At 58.5% G+C, this 16,625-nt stretch overlaps 1 protein-coding gene across 7 annotated transcripts in view; it reads right to left on the minus strand.

Annotated features, from left to right (window-relative positions):
* ARAP3 (ArfGAP with RhoGAP domain, ankyrin repeat and PH domain 3) overlaps nt 1-16,258 on the minus strand; it is a 28,173-nt gene extending 11,915 nt beyond the window's left edge. Inside the window, exons 1-18 of one of the 7 annotated variants that reach the window (XM_051844309.2) lie at nt 16,198-16,213; nt 15,648-15,713; nt 13,517-14,025; nt 13,351-13,412; nt 13,155-13,266; nt 7,578-7,781; nt 7,395-7,464; nt 7,029-7,149; nt 6,746-6,930; nt 6,555-6,661; nt 6,103-6,302; nt 5,916-6,001; nt 5,618-5,800; nt 5,336-5,471; nt 4,678-4,794; nt 4,079-4,226; nt 3,884-3,986; nt 53-272 (exon numbers count right to left, since the gene is read on the minus strand). In XM_051844309.2, coding sequence (XP_051700269.2) covers nt 53-272; nt 3,884-3,986; nt 4,079-4,226; nt 4,678-4,794; nt 5,336-5,471; nt 5,618-5,800; nt 5,916-6,001; nt 6,103-6,302; nt 6,555-6,661; nt 6,746-6,930; nt 7,029-7,149; nt 7,395-7,464; nt 7,578-7,781; nt 13,155-13,266; nt 13,351-13,412; nt 13,517-13,806 — 2,344 coding nt within the window. In that variant the 5' untranslated portion in view covers nt 13,807-14,025; nt 15,648-15,713; nt 16,198-16,213. Of the gene's footprint in view, nt 1-52; nt 273-3,883; nt 3,987-4,078; nt 4,227-4,677; nt 4,795-5,335; nt 5,472-5,617; nt 5,801-5,915; nt 6,002-6,102; nt 6,303-6,554; nt 6,662-6,745; nt 6,931-7,028; nt 7,150-7,394; nt 7,465-7,577; nt 7,782-13,154; nt 13,267-13,350; nt 13,413-13,516; nt 15,609-15,647 lie in introns of those variants that run through there. The other 6 variants (XM_051844306.2, XM_051844305.2, XM_051844303.2 and 3 more) reach the window with 6 other exon arrangements.
* Between the last annotated feature and the right edge of the window lie 367 nt (nt 16,259-16,625).

Raw genomic sequence — 16,625 nt, forward strand, 5'->3', positions numbered from 1 at the left:
CCTCCTGCCCACCTCCGCGCCCACCATCATCCCTGTCCCCACCCCTGCTCACTGATCTCCTGCAGCCGCCGGAGATGCACCATGTCCTCTGGGGCCGGGGGGCCGGGGCCCGGAGCTGGACACAGGAAGAGGTGATCACCACGAAGGAGGCCGAATGCCGACAGCCAGAGGCCGGGGGCCAAGGCTGTGTGGGAGGGGGAGCGCAGCCACAGGCGGCCCAGCCGCAGCAGACCAGGGCCCAGCAGCTGGTGACAGCTCAGTGGGGAGAACCACTGCAGAGGGGAGGCCAGCGGTCCGGGGAGAGGGGGCAGAGGTGGGGAGGGAAAGCAGAGGGCGAGGAAACAGCAGGGAGGACGGAGAGAAGAGGAATGAAAAGCAACGGGGAGAGAACACAGGCAAGGCCCAAGGAGGAGACAGGAGATGGAGAAAGAGAGGAAAGAAATTCAGTTCAGTTTGCTCCCGTGTGGCAGCCTTGGGCCCTTCATCAGGGGGCCAAATGCTCCAACTGCAGTCTTCCGCCCTGGGGAACCCCCCACCCCAGGGTGGGGGATCTGGGGAGCAGCCCCCCTGAGGAAGGGGTGTTTCAGGTGGACCCCAAGCAGAGTTTCTCAAACTACCCATGGTAAAGGACCAGGGGTTTGTTCTAGACCTTTATGTATGTATGTATTTATTTATTTATTTTAAGATTTACTTTTAGGGCTAGTGCTGTGGCATAGTAGGTTAAGCCTCCACCTGAGGTGCTAGTATCCCATATGGGCAGCAGTTCAAGTCCCAGCTGCTTCACTTCTGATCCAGTTCCCTGCTAATTGCCTGGGAAAGCAGTAGATGACCCAAGTGCTTGGGTCCCTGCACCCACATAGGAAGCCTGGAAGAAGCTCCTGGCTTTAGATTAGCTGAGCTCCAGCTGTTGGGGCCGTTCGGAGAATGAATCAGCAAACGGAAGATCTCTCTGTTTCTCCCTCTCTGTCTGTAACTCTGCCTCTCATATAAACAGGCAGAGAGGCAGAATTACAAAAAGAGGGAGAGACAAAAAAAACTCCCGGCCGGCGCCACGGCTCACTAGGCTAATCCTCCACCTGTGGCGCCGGCACTCTGGGTTCTAGTCCCGGCCAGGGCGCCGGATTCTGTCCCGGTTGCTCCTCTTCCAGGCCAGCTCTCTGCTGTGGCCCGGGAGTGCAGTGGAGGATGGCCCAAGTGTTTGGGCCCTGCACCCCATGGGAGACCAGGAGGAAGCACCTGGCTCCCGGCTTCGGATCGGCACAGCGTGCCGGCCGTGGCAGCTATTTGGAGGGTGAACCAATGGAAAAAGGAAGACCTTTCTCTCTCTCTCTCTCTCTCTCTCTCTCTCTCTCTCTCACTGTCTAACACTGCCTGTCCAAAAAAAAAAAAAAAAAAAAACAAAAAACAAAACAAAACAAAACAAAACAAAAAAACTCCCATCTGCTGGTTCACTTCTTAAATGGCTGCAACGGTCAGGACTGTGCCAAGCAGGAGCCAGGAACTTCTGGGTCTCCCACCTGGGTGCAGGGGCTGAAGCAGTTGGGCCATCTTCCACTGCTTTCCCAGGCGCATTAGCAGGGAGCTAGATTGGAAGTGGAGCAGCTAGGTCTCGAGCCAGCACCAATGTGGGATGTTGGCGCCCCAGGTGGTGGCTTAACCCACTAAACCAGAATGCCCGCCGCCTGCCGCCTCGCCCCCCCACCCCCATCATGCCTTTTTTTTTTTTTTTTTTTTTTTGACAGGCAGAGTGGATAGTGAGAGAGAGAGAGACAGAGAGAAAGGTCTTCCTTTTGCCGTTGGTTCACCCTCCAATGGCCGCCGCGGCCGGCGCGTTGCGGCCGGCGCACCGCGCTGATCCGATGGCAGGAGCCAGGAGCCAGGTGCTTTTCCTGGTCTCCCCATGGGGTGCAGGGCCCAAGCACCTGGGCCATCCTCCACTGCACTCCCTGGCCACAGCAGAGGGCTGGCCTGGAAGAGGGGCAACCGGGACAGAATCCGGCGCCCCGACCGGGACTAGAACCCGGTGTGCCGGCGCCGCTAGGCGGAGGATTAGCCTAGTGAGCCACGGCGCCAGCCCCCCATCATGCTTTTAAGCTCCAATCTGTCACTAGCCAAGTCTTTCATTAAAAACAATAAATGTGAATTGCTGGACCCCCTGCTAATGCTCCAGGGAAAGCAGCAGAAGATGGCTCAAGGACTTGGGGTCCTGCCACCCACATGGGAGATCTGGATGAAGCTCCTAGATCCTGGTTTCTGCCTGGCCCAGCCCTGGCTATTGCCAGGGAGTAAACCAGCAGATGTAAACCACAGATCTCTCTCTGTGTGTGTGTGTGTGTGTGTGTGTAACTGCCCTCAAATAAATAAATCTTTGGGCTGGCACTGTGGTGTAGTGGGTTAAGCCTCTGCCTGTGGTGCCGGCATCTCATATGGGTGCCGGTTCATGTCCCAGCTGCTCCTCTTCCAATCCAGCTCCCAGCCAACGTTCCTAGAAAGCAGTGGAGGATGGCCCAGTACTGGGCCCCTGCACCCGCATGGGACACCCAGACTCCTGGCTCCTGGCTTCGAATCAACCCAGCTATGGCCGTTGCAGCCATCTGGGGAATGAACCAGAGGGTGGAAGACCTTTCTCTCTGTCTGCCTATAACTCTACTTCTCAAATAAATAAATAAATGTTTTTAAAAATTGCTGGAAGACTGAAGAAACAAAGCTATACAAGATTTTAAGCTTTAAAATTGAAGCCAGCACATAAAATGACTGTGAAATGGCTATAAAGATTCTAGATGCTTCAGTTCAGCGCTTATCTTGCCATGGACCATAACAAAGAGTCCCCAGACCAGTGTGGCATGCCAGTCCTCAGAGGCACTCGGGCCGTTCTGGGAGACTGAGACCTGATTGGGAGGGCCATGGCAAGCTGTCTGAGGACGGGAGACAATCTCTGGGGGCCTTGAAGAGTGCACCGAGCATCGCCAGCCAAGGCGTGTCCGACACCGCCGAGGGCCTGGTGGGGCCACAAGACACCTTGGGTTTTGGAAATGGGCAGTTAGCACAGCTCGGGAGAGGTGGGCAGAGGAAGGTAGCTGCAAGGGGTTAAGGAGGAACCGCGGGCTGCACACGACTTTCTGAGAAGCTGTCAGAAGGGAAGGCGGGCGCCAGGGTGAAAAGTTGAAGCTGGAGCGGAGCTTCAGGCAGAGCTGTTATAGGACGGGAGAGACTGTCACCATCCTCATCCTCACCACCGCCCTCATTATGACTTCAACACCCACACACCGTGTGGGGACCTCACATGTCACTCCGTCCGCTGCAGGAGAGACACTTGCACACCCACTCTCCAGGCGTGGAGCAGCTCGCAGGCTGTGAGCCGTAGGAGTCGACTCCCAGGATGGCTGACAGCAGGGCCTGAACTTTTACTTCCGGAAATCGGGTCCCAGATGCAGAGACTGTCTAACAACGCAAAAGCTGGGACACCCGAGGCTGGCTTTGCCTCTGGGCCTGCTGGAGAACCAGGGCCCAGGGAGAGGAGCAGCTCTTCAGTGGGAAGGCGCCATGGCACTGTGAGTCTTGGGGCCTGAGCTCTGGAGGCAGAGGTCCGGTTTTCCTCCTGCTTGCTGGTGCCTGCTAACTCTGTGACTTTCACTTTATAACCTCCGAGGCTTAAGTTTTCTTATGCATAGAACATTAACAAGCCCTAGGTCTGAGGACTGTCGTGAAAATTAAATGAGACGATGAGTGGGTGGTGCCTTACACAGAGCCCAGCACGGAACGAGCCCTCGGCCAGCCTCAGCTGAGAGTGAAGCGCTGGGAGCCGCTGCAGGAGTGAGAGCAGACAGAACAGGGCCAGGGCGACCTTGGGCCACAGTGGACACAGAGGGGCGTGCCTCCTCACCTTGCCCACGGCACTGGTCCAGGCCTCCAGACTGTCCGCTCCATCCGTGCCAAAGTGCTGGATCCTTCCCCCAGTGAGGATGAGCTCAAAGGAAAAGGGGAGCCTGCAGGGATGAGGCGGGGGGAGGCTGTCAGGCCGGCGAGTAGGGAGAGCGAAATGAGCAGTGCAGTGAGCACAGTACGGAGGTGGTCTTACCTGTCCATGTCACCGGGGTCAGCGGGTGGGGGGCTCACGCCCAGACACACAACATCCTGGGGCTGGATGAGGCTGAGGGGTTCAGAGCTGCTTTCGGAAGCAAACATTTCCAGAGCTGCTCCCAGCACACACCACAGGCGGGGGGGAGCTAAAGGGAACAGAGATGGTTGGTGGGCAGCTGGCCCCTGGCCCCACTGCCATAGAGCCCATTACCAGATATTTATTCTGTGCCAAACCTTCTGCCTAGGTAGGACCCCCATACAATCTTTACAATAATCCTAGGGGGTAGAAATTATATCCAGGCTCAATTTGCAGATGGGGAAATCAAGTCACAGATCTCGGGCATCCTGCCCAAGTCACAGAGGTAGGAAGCAGCAGAGCTGGGATCTGACCCAGGCACTCTGGCTCCAGATCAGAGGCTCTTAACTGTCACCCAGGCTGCCACCTCACATGGTGCCTCTCTCACCCCAAGTGCCCCAGCCCACTCCAGAGCACGGCCCCATTTTCCCATCCCAGCCCTATCCTCCTGGTCCACGTGTGCTACACTCACTCCCACGTCTGTCCCTCCCTGTGCCCTCCTTCCCTCGGCTGCCCCTCACCATCCCGGCCCCTGCGAGGGGGAGGGGGTCCAGCCTTGTTGCTGACGGGACCACAGTACAGGAAGCTGCTGCAAGTGGCGGGCACCACCACCTCATTGTACACACCAGGCGAGGGGTCTGCAAGGGGAAGGAGAGGTAGTCGGGTCAGCCCAGGGCTGGGGGACGGCCTCACCCCCTTTAGGATCAAATAGAGAAAGTCGGTGAGGCCCAATTCTACCGGTGGCATGGCCAATGGGACAGAGAAGAGGGTGGCAGGGGAGCGAGGGGACAGGAAGGCCTCCACTCCAGCCCTTGTCCACTGCCATTCCTCACCAGCCAGCCATGCAGACAGCATAGGCCACCCTGAGAGGTCTCAGCCCCTCTGGCCTGGCAAGAGGAGATCAGCATGGTGAAGCTGACCATCACTTTGAAATTCCTTGCCTACAGGGTGACCCTGCCCAGGGGGTCCAGCACGAGCTCCTGGGACACCCAGACCCAACCCAGGTCATGGCCATTATCAGTCATCTCGTGACCTCAGGAAACTAGATCTGAGGCTCCAAAGGGCCAGAGAAACTGCTCAGGCTGGGCCTCTGTGTGGTAGGGGCCCCCTGGAAGAACCACGCCAGAGGTTGGGGCCACAAATTCCTAGGAGGACAAAGAAGAGTCTTAGGCGGATGACCTGAGGGTAGAAGGCCAGGGCAGCTGCCATTGAGGGCTGAAGGAGACCAGGACTCCTCGCCCTCAGTGGCATCAACACAGAGGAGCTGGGTCATGTTTTTCAGCAGGTTGGGGCCGGCCACAGCTGCACACAGTGCCTGCAGGGACAGAAGGGCTCTGTCAGCCCCAAACCCAACCTGAGAGCCCCAGGGTCAGACTCCCGGTCCCCACCAACAGCCTCCCGCTCCCAAACCCAGAGACTATCCCCTCCCCACGGCCATCAGCCCCAACCTGTCCCTCTGACCTGGAGGAGCTGGCCATGATCAGGACACTGAGGGTGGGACTTCCGGAAGAGACCCAGCCGGTACTTCCGGGAGATGAACTCTCCCCGGGAGCCAGGGGTCGAGTCTGGGTGCAGCCCCTCGCCTGGGGGTAGTGCCCCTGCCCAGAAGCGGTTGGCACGATCATTGCCCAGGGTGATGAATAACTGCAGGGTGACAAGGGGCAAAGGCAAGTGACAGGGTCCCCATCCTGCCCCCAAGCTGGGCCCAAAGCCTTTTGTGGGGGCTCCCCTTCCACTCCTCCCGCCTCGCTCTTCAGACCTGTACTATCTCATTGCTCCAGACACTCGTGTCCAGCTTCAGGCTCTGCACCTTGGAGATCCCAGAACCCAAGGCCCGATGCTGACCTGTTAGGGTGTGAGAGGTACGTGGCACAGGTCCCCTGAGCCTGCCGGCCCAGGGGCAGCCCGTCTGACCCCCACTCTGGGCCCAAGGCCCCAGCCCTCACCCGCACACTGCTTGCAGATGACCACGCCCAGGTTGACGGCAGCCCAGTCCGGGCGGGGGGCCCCACAGTCCGCACAGTGCCGGTTTGCCCGATTGGACCAGATCTTCTCAGCCACCTCGTAGTCAGACAGGGTCTCGGTTACTGCTTCCTGCAGAGCGGCCGCCCAGCTCTGCCGAGCCCCCCCAGACTCGGCTGTGAAGCTGAGGGGTGGACAGCCAGTCCGTGGGCATGGACGCCCACCCGCCCAAAGTCCCATCCCATTGGCCGTTCCTGCAGGAGCCACCACAGCTCGTACCTGGGCCAGCCCAGACCCTCAGGGCACCTAGGTCTTGCTCACTGGACTCCTATCAGTGCATCTCCACCACCATCCCACTACGGAGGCCTCTTGTGCTCTGCACCCTGGGCCTCCCCCCAGAGTCCTCCAGCCTTGCCTCCCCCAGTCTGGTCCCCACCTGAAGCAACGATGAGGTGTGAGCAAGTCGAAGCCTCGACTCTTGGTCTCCCGGACGCTGCAGCCTTGTAGTTCGATGAAGCAGATCCCGATGCCCAGAGAGAAGGCCTGGCGATGGATGTGGGGGCGGGCAGTATGAGGCGCTGGGACGGACCAGGCCAGGCCCCACAGCCTCCGCCCAGCCCTCCTCACCTGCTCACTCTTGTACAGTGCCAGCTCTCCAGGGCTCAAGGCAGCAAACACCTTGGCCTTGTGTCCGCGGAGTTCCAGCATGCCTGTGCGGAGGGGTCGTGGCAGCTGGGGGGGCCGGGGGGACCCCAGGAGGTGCAGCTCCTTCAGGCAGGACTGCAGCGTGGAGCACCACGTGTCCCGCTGAGCTGGGGGTGGGGGTGGGGGACAGGACGGTGGGTAAGCGGGCCATGCGCTCCCTCGGGCTCCCTCCCTCCAGTCCTGACCTGGCGAGCCGGCCTCTCACCCTCACTCTCTGTGCGGAACACGAATACCCTCTGGCCAGTGATGATCTGGAATTTGTTGTCCTTGCTGCTGCGGGTCATCTCAATGGCCGTCAGAGGGATCACACCCTTGGGGAAGGGGTCCTGGAGAAAGAGTCCTGTGACAGTGGGGAAAGGAGCGGACCACGTGCACGGCCCCTGGTCCTGCACCGGCCTGTGCACCATCAGCACTCGATCCCCCAGGCGTGGGTACAGCCACTTGAGCAGCTGCTTTAGACACTGGTATCTGTTGTGCAGGGACCACTGCTTCTCTCCTTCCCATCCAAGCCCCTCTCGACCCTCCTCCCTTCCTCTCCCCAGTCTCCATGACACATCCCCTGGCTCCCCACCTTGTCACTGCCAAAGTACATGAGACTCCGCCCATTGAACCGCACAAAGCGTCTCTGGAAGACATAGTTCCTGAGAAAGGAAGGAGCCAAGATCAGTTTGGGGTTGGACAGGGTCAGGTGCACTTGGACCCAGCACCAACTCCCAGCCTCCCCCTTCCCCCGCTGTCTTCCCAGGAACCCCACCCCTGAGGGGACAGCTTGTCTAGCCAGCCACTGAGCAGGGGCGTGGGCGGGTCTGCCGTGGAAGAGAAGCTGGCATAGGGTGAAATGAGGTCATCACTGGTCTCCTCCGTGTCCAGTGTGGGCAGTGAGAGTACGGAGTCCCCGGGCAGTTCAAGGCTAGCATAGCCAGCATCCTCCCGTGCTTCCAGGTCTTGCCTGCTGAGCCTTGTAGGAGCCAAGACAGGGAGGGACATGCATTAGATCCAAGATCCTGGACACCCTCTTTGTAATCTCTCTCCCACCCCCAGCACCTAGTAGAGTGCCTGGCAGGGACTGGGTCTGCTTTTCATTTAGGGGAACAGGTTGGAAACCAGAAAGATTCGCATGGAGCTTGCTCGCTGATCTTAGCTGGGATTTTTAATGGGAAACTTTCAGTTCCTCTCTGCCTCTGCTGAGAGGTTCTCACTGGGTGAGAACGCTGCAGGCAGGCTGTGTGGACAGCTCCCCACCTGGGCTGCCCACATCTAATCAATGCATCTTATTGGTGCTTTCTCCAGAAAGTTCCTGACCTTTTCTCCCTGGACTAAGTTCTCAGGAGCTCTCATTGGGGCGAAGTGAGCTGCCCAGCTGGTCACCTGCTTTTACTTCTGCCTCCCTCTGGCAGCCACCTCCTCCTATCATCACGATCCTGCTGCCACTGCGTGTTCTTCCAACCAATGCAAATGAGATCAGTTTACTTTCCAGTGTGAAAATCTTCAATAATGTCCCACTTGCACTTAGGCTAAACCCAGATTCCCTACCATGAGCTGCAAGGACTCGTATACAAGGCTCCTGGTGCAGACGGCTGCTCCCCCAGTCCCTGCCTGTATTACCCCACCCTTGCTTACAACCATCCAGCCAGGTTCTCTTCCCTCTTGCACAGCCCCTGCACGTGCTGTTCCTTCTGCCTAAACACGCTTCCTTCCACGCTTTCCTGGGCTATGTTTTCTCCTCCTTCAGGCCACTTTCTTTCTTTTTTTTTTTTTTTTTTTTTTTTTTTGACAGGCAGAGTGGACAGTGAGAGACAGAGAGACAGAGAGAAAGGTCTTCCTTTGCCGTTGGTTCACCCTCCAATGGCCGCCGCGGCCGGCGTGTTGCGGCCGGCGCACCGCGCTGATCTGATGGCAGGAGCCAGGAGCCAGGTGCTTTTCCTGGTCTCCCATGGGGTGCAGGGCCCAAGCACCTGGGCCATCCTCCACTGCACTCCCTGGCCACAGCAGAGAGCTGGCCTGGAAGAGGGGCAACCAGGACAGAATCCGGCGCCCCGACCGGGACTAGAACCAGGTGTGCCAGCGCCGCAAGGCGGAGGATTAGCCTAGTGAGCCGCAGCGCCGGCTTCTCCTCCTTCAGGCCACTTTCTCAGAGAGCTGTTCTTCAACCACCCTGGGTGGGGTCCTCTAGCATTCTCTTCACTTCATAGTAGTTTTACCTCAACAGCACAGAATCACTTGGGAAACTTTAAAAAAAAAAATCAGTCCCTGGGCTCCAGCCCAGACACTGGAATTTGGGGTGTGGCCCAGGCACCTGTAGCTTTAAAAGTCCCCCCAGGCTATGGTACAGTTTAGGCTGAGAGCCACTACTCTAGCTATGCTGTTTGTTTCCTGCTTCCCTGAGAAATTGAAGCAATCAGAGAGAACCCCCGCAGACTCCCAGCGCCACATCTGCCCAATCTCACGAACCTGCTCTGCCTTCCTCCTGTGACTATAATAAACACCCCTGTCTACACCAGACCCTCCTCTGTGCGCTTGATCTTGTTCCTCTCACCTACACAAAGACATCACTCCATACTCTCCCCTTCTCTCCCCTACATAGCTGTCTCTCTCCACTAGATGATCCCTGTTCACAAGCATACATCACATTCCTTCCTACGGGAAACCTTTCCCTGACTTCAGGTCTGCCACGAACCATCATCCCAACACTCGGCTTATTGCTGAAAACTCATCAAAACCGCAATCTGACTGCAGTCATACAAAATAAATTCATTTTGTTTTTTAGAAGAAAAACATAATCTGTATGTTTTGAACTCTTCTCCCTCTATTCATTCTTTTTTTTTTTTTTTTTTTTTGGACAGGCAGAGTTAGAAAGTGAGAGAGAGAGACAGAGAGAAAGGTCTTCCTTCCGTTGGTTCACCCCCAAAATGGCCACTATGGCCGGCGCCTGAGCTGATCTAAAGCCAGGAGCCAGGTGCTTTTCCTAGTCTCCCATGCCGGTGCAGGGCCCAAGTGCTTGGGCCATCCTCCACTGCCTTCCCGGACCACAGCAGAGAGCTGGACTGGAAGAGGAGCAACCGGGACTAGAACCTGGGGTGCCAGCGCCGCAGGCGGAGGATTAGCCAAGTGAGCCACGGGTGCCGGACAAGAGAGTGAATTAGTAGCACAATAAGTAGTTTGTTACAAGGTGTTAAGTGCCATGGGAGACAACAGGGCAGGGTAGGTGGCCTGGTGGGTAATGGCTAGGGGGGAGACATTGCTTTTTTAATTAAGAGTTAGAGCGGTTAGGAATGTGACATTTGAGTAGAAGCTTGAAAGAGATGAGTGAGTGAATCAAGAAGACACCTGGGCGAGGAATGTCCCAAGCAGGGCCGTGGCCAAGATAAGGCTTCACCGAAGGCCTGTGCCCAGGGGAATCCAGGAGCTGAGGACGTGGTGGCACAGCTGGAGGAGATGGAGCAGCATAGACCCGGAGAGGGGTGATGACACCAGAGCGGTAAAGGGGCCCCATCAAGTGGGACCTTGAGAGCCTTTTGATTTGACTCCAAGTTGGATGGGAAGTCGGGGGGGGGGGGGGTTGACTTACTTCTGAATGGTGCCCTCCGGTGCTGTAATGGGATGGTGTGCAATAGGCAGAAGCAGACAGACCTTTGGGGTTACTGCAGTAATGGGAGTGAGAGCACCGGAGGATGGTGATGGTGGGGCTGACGAGAAGGCCTATATTTTGAAGGCAGGCTGTCAGACCAACTTGGGATGTGGGAGAGAAAGAGCAGTTGAGAACTGGGGAGGGCTGTGGTCAGACCCTGTGCTGTCCAGTGTGGTGGCCACCAGTGAGCTCTGAGCGTAGGGAGTGTGTGAGTGGACTGAGATGTGCTGTAAGTGTAAAACACCTGCCAGACCTCAGCGGCTCAGGATGAGAAGAGCAATACTGGATGAATATAACAAATATAGATATACATCGTAATTTTTATGATGGCTCAATACTAAAATGTTAATGACTTGGCTGTGTTGAGTTCAATAAAACCTATTACTAAAGCTAATCTCACCTGTTTTAAGTTCTTTAATGTGGCTACTAGAAAATTTACCACCACTGTTGGACAGGACTGTTCTGAGCAAGTGAAAGGCCGTGGAGTTGCCGTGGTCCGAGACGGGGCAAGAGTGCATAAAGCAGGTGGGAGGCAGGGCCGGGGAGTAGATCGAGACTTCCCTGAGTATGGGGTAGGCGTTGTACAGCCAGGAAGGGATGGCGAGTAGGCTGCTGGCCTACAGGTCTAGAGGCTGGGGAGAGGGGTGCGCCGGGTATCAGCACTGAGATGAGTGAGTGTGGGCGGAGAAGAGGGCTGAGACCACAGCCCTGGCGCACTCGGCTATTAAGAGGGGTGGGGGAAAGGAAGAATCAGTAAAACCGACTAGAAAGCAAAGGAAAGGCTGGTGAAGTGGAAAGAAAACCAGGAGACGCATGAGTGTTGCAGCACAGCAGGTTAAGCCTTGGCCTGGGATGCTGGAAATCCCCATGGAAGTGCCGGCTTGAGTTCTGGCTCTCGCTAATGCACCTAGGCAGCAGGTGACAGCCCAAGTCCTTGGGTCCCTGGCACCCACGTGGGAGACCCAGATGGATTCCCGGCTTCTAGCTTCAGCCTGGCCCAGTCCCAGCTGCTGTGAGCCTTTGAAAAATAAGCCAATGGATGGAATCTCTCTCTCTCTCTCTCTTTTTTTTTTTTTTTTTTTTTTTAATTTTTGACAGGCAGAGTGGACAGTGAGAGAGAGAGAGACAGAGAGAAAGGTCTTCCTTTACCGTTGGTTCACCCTCCAATGGCCGCCATGGCCAGCATGCTGTGGCTGGTACACCGCGCTGATCCGAAGCCAGGAGCCAGGAGCCAGGAGCCAGGAGCCAGGAGCCAGGAGCCAGGAGCCAGGAGCCAGGTGCTTCTCCTGGTCTCCCATGTGAGTGCAGAGCCCAAGGATTTGGACCATCCTCCACTGCACTCCCTGGCCACAGCAGAGAGCTGGACTGGAAGAGGGGCAACTGGGACAGAATCCGGCGCCCCGACCGGGACTAGAACCCGGTGTGCCAGCGCCGCAGGCGGAGGATTAGCCTATTGAGCCGCGGCGCCTGCCAAAAGATATCTCTGTCTCTCTCTCTCTCTCTCTCTCTCATCACTCTGTCTTTCAAATTAATAAATCTTAAAAAAATAGGAGGAAAATGTGATGTCCTGGGAGCCAAGTGAAGCAAGTGTGTAAGGAGGGAGGGGCCAGCTGTGTCCTGTGCTGCCAAGCTGTCTGCTGCTGGAGACCTTGTCAGGAGCTGCCTCAGGGTGCCGGCAGTGAACGCCTGATCAGAGAGGGCGCAGGAGACAGTGAGGGTGGGCACTGGCCCAGCGGCCGCGATGCCTGCGTCCTATTGTGGAGTACCTGGATTGGGGTCCCTGCTCCGCTCCTGACTCCAGGTTCTGGCTGATGCGCTACCTGGGAGGCAGTGACGGTTTAAGTCAGTTGTGTTCTTGTCAGCCATGTGGGAAACCTGGGCCGAGTTCCTGGGTCCTGGCTTTGGCTTGGCCCAGTCCCAGCCATTACAGGCATTTACGTAGTGAACCAGAAGGTGGGAGTGCTGTCTGTAGGTCTCTCATGTCTGTCTCTCAAGTAAATCAAATAATTTTAAAAAGAGAATGAATGGGCTGGCGCCGCAGCTCACTAGGCTAATCCTCCGCCTGCAGCGCTGGCACCTCGGGTTCTAGTCCTGGTCGGGGCGCCGGATTCTGTCCTGGTTGCTCCTCTTCCAGTCCAGCTCTCTGCTGTGGCCCGGGAAGGCAGTGGAGGATGGCCCAAGTGCTTGGGCCCCTGTACCCGCATGGGAGACCAAGAGGAAGCACCTGGCTCCTGACTTCAGATCGGTACAGCACCAGCCATAGTGGCCATTGGGGGGGTGAACCAACGGAAAGGAAGACCTTTCTCTCTGTCTCTCTCTCACTGTCTAACTCTGCCTGTCAAGAAAAAAAAAAATTCACTCTCTCCACCAGGGCAGGGAGGTCTATGTACACTGATCTATCCCAAACACCTACACGCAGCATGTGATACCTGCTCAGTAAATATTTATTGAATGAAAGAACAAAAAGCCCTTCTCACAACGTTAGTTTATGTACCCATTTGTCTGCTTGTTTCACCGCCTGTCTCAAGCTGAGTCTTAAGCTGCCCAAGAGTGGCACTGGGTCAGTTACGTTCACCTTGTACCTTGGGTGCGGGGCTGGCACTCACTGGCATTCAACGCATAGTTGATGGCTGACTGGATACAGCAGCTCAGCTGCTCCTCAAATACCCCTCTGCCTCCTGTCACAGCCTGCAGAGTACGCACCTGTGTTCAGCCCTGTCCTGGCAGACACCTCTGCCCTCTCTTCTGTCAGTGGCCCCTGGTGCCCCCACAGGCTGGACACCATAATACAGGCAACCGGGATCCATGATGTGCACTGGCAAGGGGCGGAGGGGAGACAGAGGAGAGCAATCAGGTGGGACTCACCTGAGGGCCCCCAAACCCGTGATAAACCACCTACCTGTTCCTGTGGCGGGTCTCAAGGCAGGGGTGGGGGCAGCTTTCTGGGAGCTGTCTGGGGCCCTGAGGGACAAGTCTATCAGTTACTACGGGAGACAGGATGAAGGACAACCCTTCATGCCCTGCCTCCACCCAGCATCAGATCCCTGGGAGCCAATCCCACTCACATGTCCTGGGCTGCCTGGGCCCCGCCTCTTAAGTCCAGGCCGAAGTAGATGGCATTGGGCATCATCTCCACCATATCTGAGGATGATGGCTGCCCAGAGGAGGAGGTGGGGAGTGGAGGGGACTTCGGGCTGGACTCTGGACTCCTGGACACTTCTGGGCCCCGGAAGGTTGGGCTCGGCCCAGGTCTCTGGGTGGTGGCAGGGCCAGTGAGCCCACCAAACACTGTCCTGGGCTTGGGCACAGGCTTGGGAGTCTGGGCTGGGGCGTCCAGGCTGGGGGACGGCTCCATGGTGCTATCTGATTTGGGATCCAGAGAGCCCTCCGCACTGCCCGCCTGCAGCAGGCGCAGAATGCGTTTCCGGTGCCCTGTGGCGTTGACACCCAATTGCCTCAGCTCCTCGTGGCCCAGGCCTCGGGCTGCACCTGCTGTAGCCAGGCCGTGCCGCCGGAACGTGTCTGCATACTGCTCCAGGTGCACCGTGGCCAGCCACACAGCGATGTCCAGGTCCTGAGGGGCAGCCATGGGGCTCAGGCCATTGCTGGGGGGAGGGGCAGGGTGAAGGGAGGGCTCAGGCTGAGATCCCCCCGCCCTGCCCCACAGTCTAAGGCCTGCACAGGGAGTACCGACCTCCAGTCTTCCGCCTGAGAAAAAAGCCCAAAGGCCAGTAATCTGGAACACCAGGACAGCCCTCCCGGAACATCAGAAAGGGCTTCTCATTACGCGAGAATTCCTACACACGCACTTGAGGAAACGGAGGCTCGGAGAGAGGAAGGGTCTTCCCTGGCTCCTGCCCACCCCGGGCCTGGCTCAAGGCTCTGCCCATGCCTTCCAGGGGGTTGGGACCCTGAGTGGGCAGGGGGATGCGGCCAGGTACTGCCCGTGACACACGGTGGGAAGATGGGCAGGCCAGGACGGAGCAAGGCGGGGCAGACCCCACTCCCGCTGGTTTCCAAGCTGGACATCCTAATCCTGGAGGCTCCCTGTTCCTCCTCCCCTTCCACCTATTGTCTCCGCTCAGACTTCCTTCCTGTCTCTCCAGCCTGGCCGCCCCCACATCCTGCCTGCTGTGGTCAGGCTGCCCAGAGATCCCTGACCAGTCCCAAAGTGTGGATCCTGGTCTGGATAGAGGCCACTTGGGGAACTGGCCCAGGGTGGAGAACTGGGCCGGAGGGACCAGGGTCCCAGAGCTCCCTAGGGTCTACTCCACGCTCCGCCCATACACTCTGCAGGGACTCACTGGCTGCAGTGACCACCCTCTCTCTGCTTTCTCTGAGCCTACCCTGCCCTGGGGTTCAGGTCTCTCCCAGTCAGCCCCTGGGCTGTTGCCTGCATATGTCTGATTAACAACTTGACCCTGCTCCTGCCCCTACCCCACTCCCTCTAAAATCCTTCTCTTTCTGCTAGCCCGCTCTTCTGTGCTGCTCTGCTGTGAAGGCTGCTCTTGCCTCAGTTCCCAGTGCTAACCAGGTCTGGAGCTGTGTCTGACCCTGGGCTTCCGTCTGCAGAGCTCTCTCCCCGTGGCCAGGCCTCCTCATCTCGTCCCAGCATCAGCTCTGGCCTCTCTCTGCATCAGGGCCGGCCCCGTCCCCACGCCAGGGCCGGGGTGGCGAGCCTGGGCCCTGACTCAGAGCCCCCAGCTTCCCTGTGACTCAGGCCGCCTGGGCGCACGGGACTGGGAGCCAGGAGGTGCTCGCCCGCCGGACAGGAGCGGCGGGGGCGGGCCGGGCGGCGCGGGACTGCGCGGGCTGAGCCGAGGGAGGGGGCCGGAGGGAGGGGGCAGAGGCCGGGCCGCGGCCAGGAGGGGCGGGTCGCGCGCGGCGGGGAGGGGGAGGCCGCCGGCGCGGAGGGGCCCGGGGCGCCCACGAAGGCCCTCGAGGAGGTGACGGGGAGGAGTCTGGGAAGCAAGACCGCAGGGCGCGGGGGGTCCTCACCTAGCTGCGCGGCCGTCGTCCGCTCCGCGGTGCCCGCCGCGCCGTCCGAGGCCTGGGTCCCGGCCGCCGGCCCCGCCTCCCCTCTGCCCTCCCCCGACGGCCCCGCCCCGCCCCGCCCGGCCCGCTAGCTCCGCGGGCCGGGGGCCGCTCCTTGTGCAAGCCCCAGCTTTGCGCTCCTTACCCAACCGCCCCACTTACCGCAGGTCCTGCGCGCTCCGAGCTCCCCGGAAAGGGACCAGAACACGGTCGGGGGCCGAGACTGCCCTAGGGAGAGGGACAAAGAGGCAGGGACCAGAGGGAGATAGGGACCGAGGGAGAAAGAAAGGGAAGCTGCGGAGGCCGCCTGTGCATCCCCTCCAGGTCCTGGTCCAAGGACGGAGAAGAGGTGGAAACCCAAGTCCCCAGGGCGCATCTCCTGCACCCAGCAAGGTGACTGGATCGGGGCACCCGGTTTAACGAGGGACGAAAGCTGGACATCCAGAAGTCACGGATAGGAACAGCCTCTCAAGTTGCAGAGCCCCTCTGGAGCCCCTCAGGGCAAAGAGGTCCGTGCAAGGGGCCCAGCCTAGGCCCCTGCCCCTGCAGGACAGCAAGCAGGGCCACCGGAACAAACGCATTCTCCTTGGGAGAAGCCCCTCTCCCCATTCTCCCGCCCTACATAACAGCCAGGGTTGAGACGGTCGTCCCATCGTCCGTGCCTGCGGAGAGACGGGTCCTCCCCCCACCACCACCTTGCAGGGACCCTGACCTGGAGTCTGTCCCCCAGAGCCCAGGCACGTCCCGGTGAGAGGAGGGCCAGTTTTGAGCTGTGTGTGGTGTGGAGGGGGTGGAGGCAGGGGCGCTGGCCGGCTGTGTTTTCCTGTTTGCAGGAGAGGAAGTTGGCTGTGAGTCAGCAGACACAGGAACTGTCAGTGGCGAGGGGAAGACCCCTGCCTCAGAGCAGATGGAGGGAGCTGGGGTTATGTTCTGTCCCCCGCGACCTCCTGCTGCCCCGCTTTCCCAGGGCCTTTGAGAAAGAGAGTGATGACAATAATTAATAATTAAAGTGGCCGTACTAATGGCACACAGGTCTTGAGAGCTAACAAGCTTCCTTCCCGGGCCAGGGTTGTTCTGCACACTTCGCTGAGTCCTCACAGTGCCCCTCTAAGACAGGGAATTTTATCACTTCCATTTTAC

Source organism: Oryctolagus cuniculus, chromosome 6 (genome assembly GCF_964237555.1).
Source record: "Oryctolagus cuniculus chromosome 6, mOryCun1.1, whole genome shotgun sequence".
In the NCBI taxonomy this organism is placed as follows: Eukaryota; Metazoa; Chordata; class Mammalia; order Lagomorpha; family Leporidae; genus Oryctolagus; species Oryctolagus cuniculus.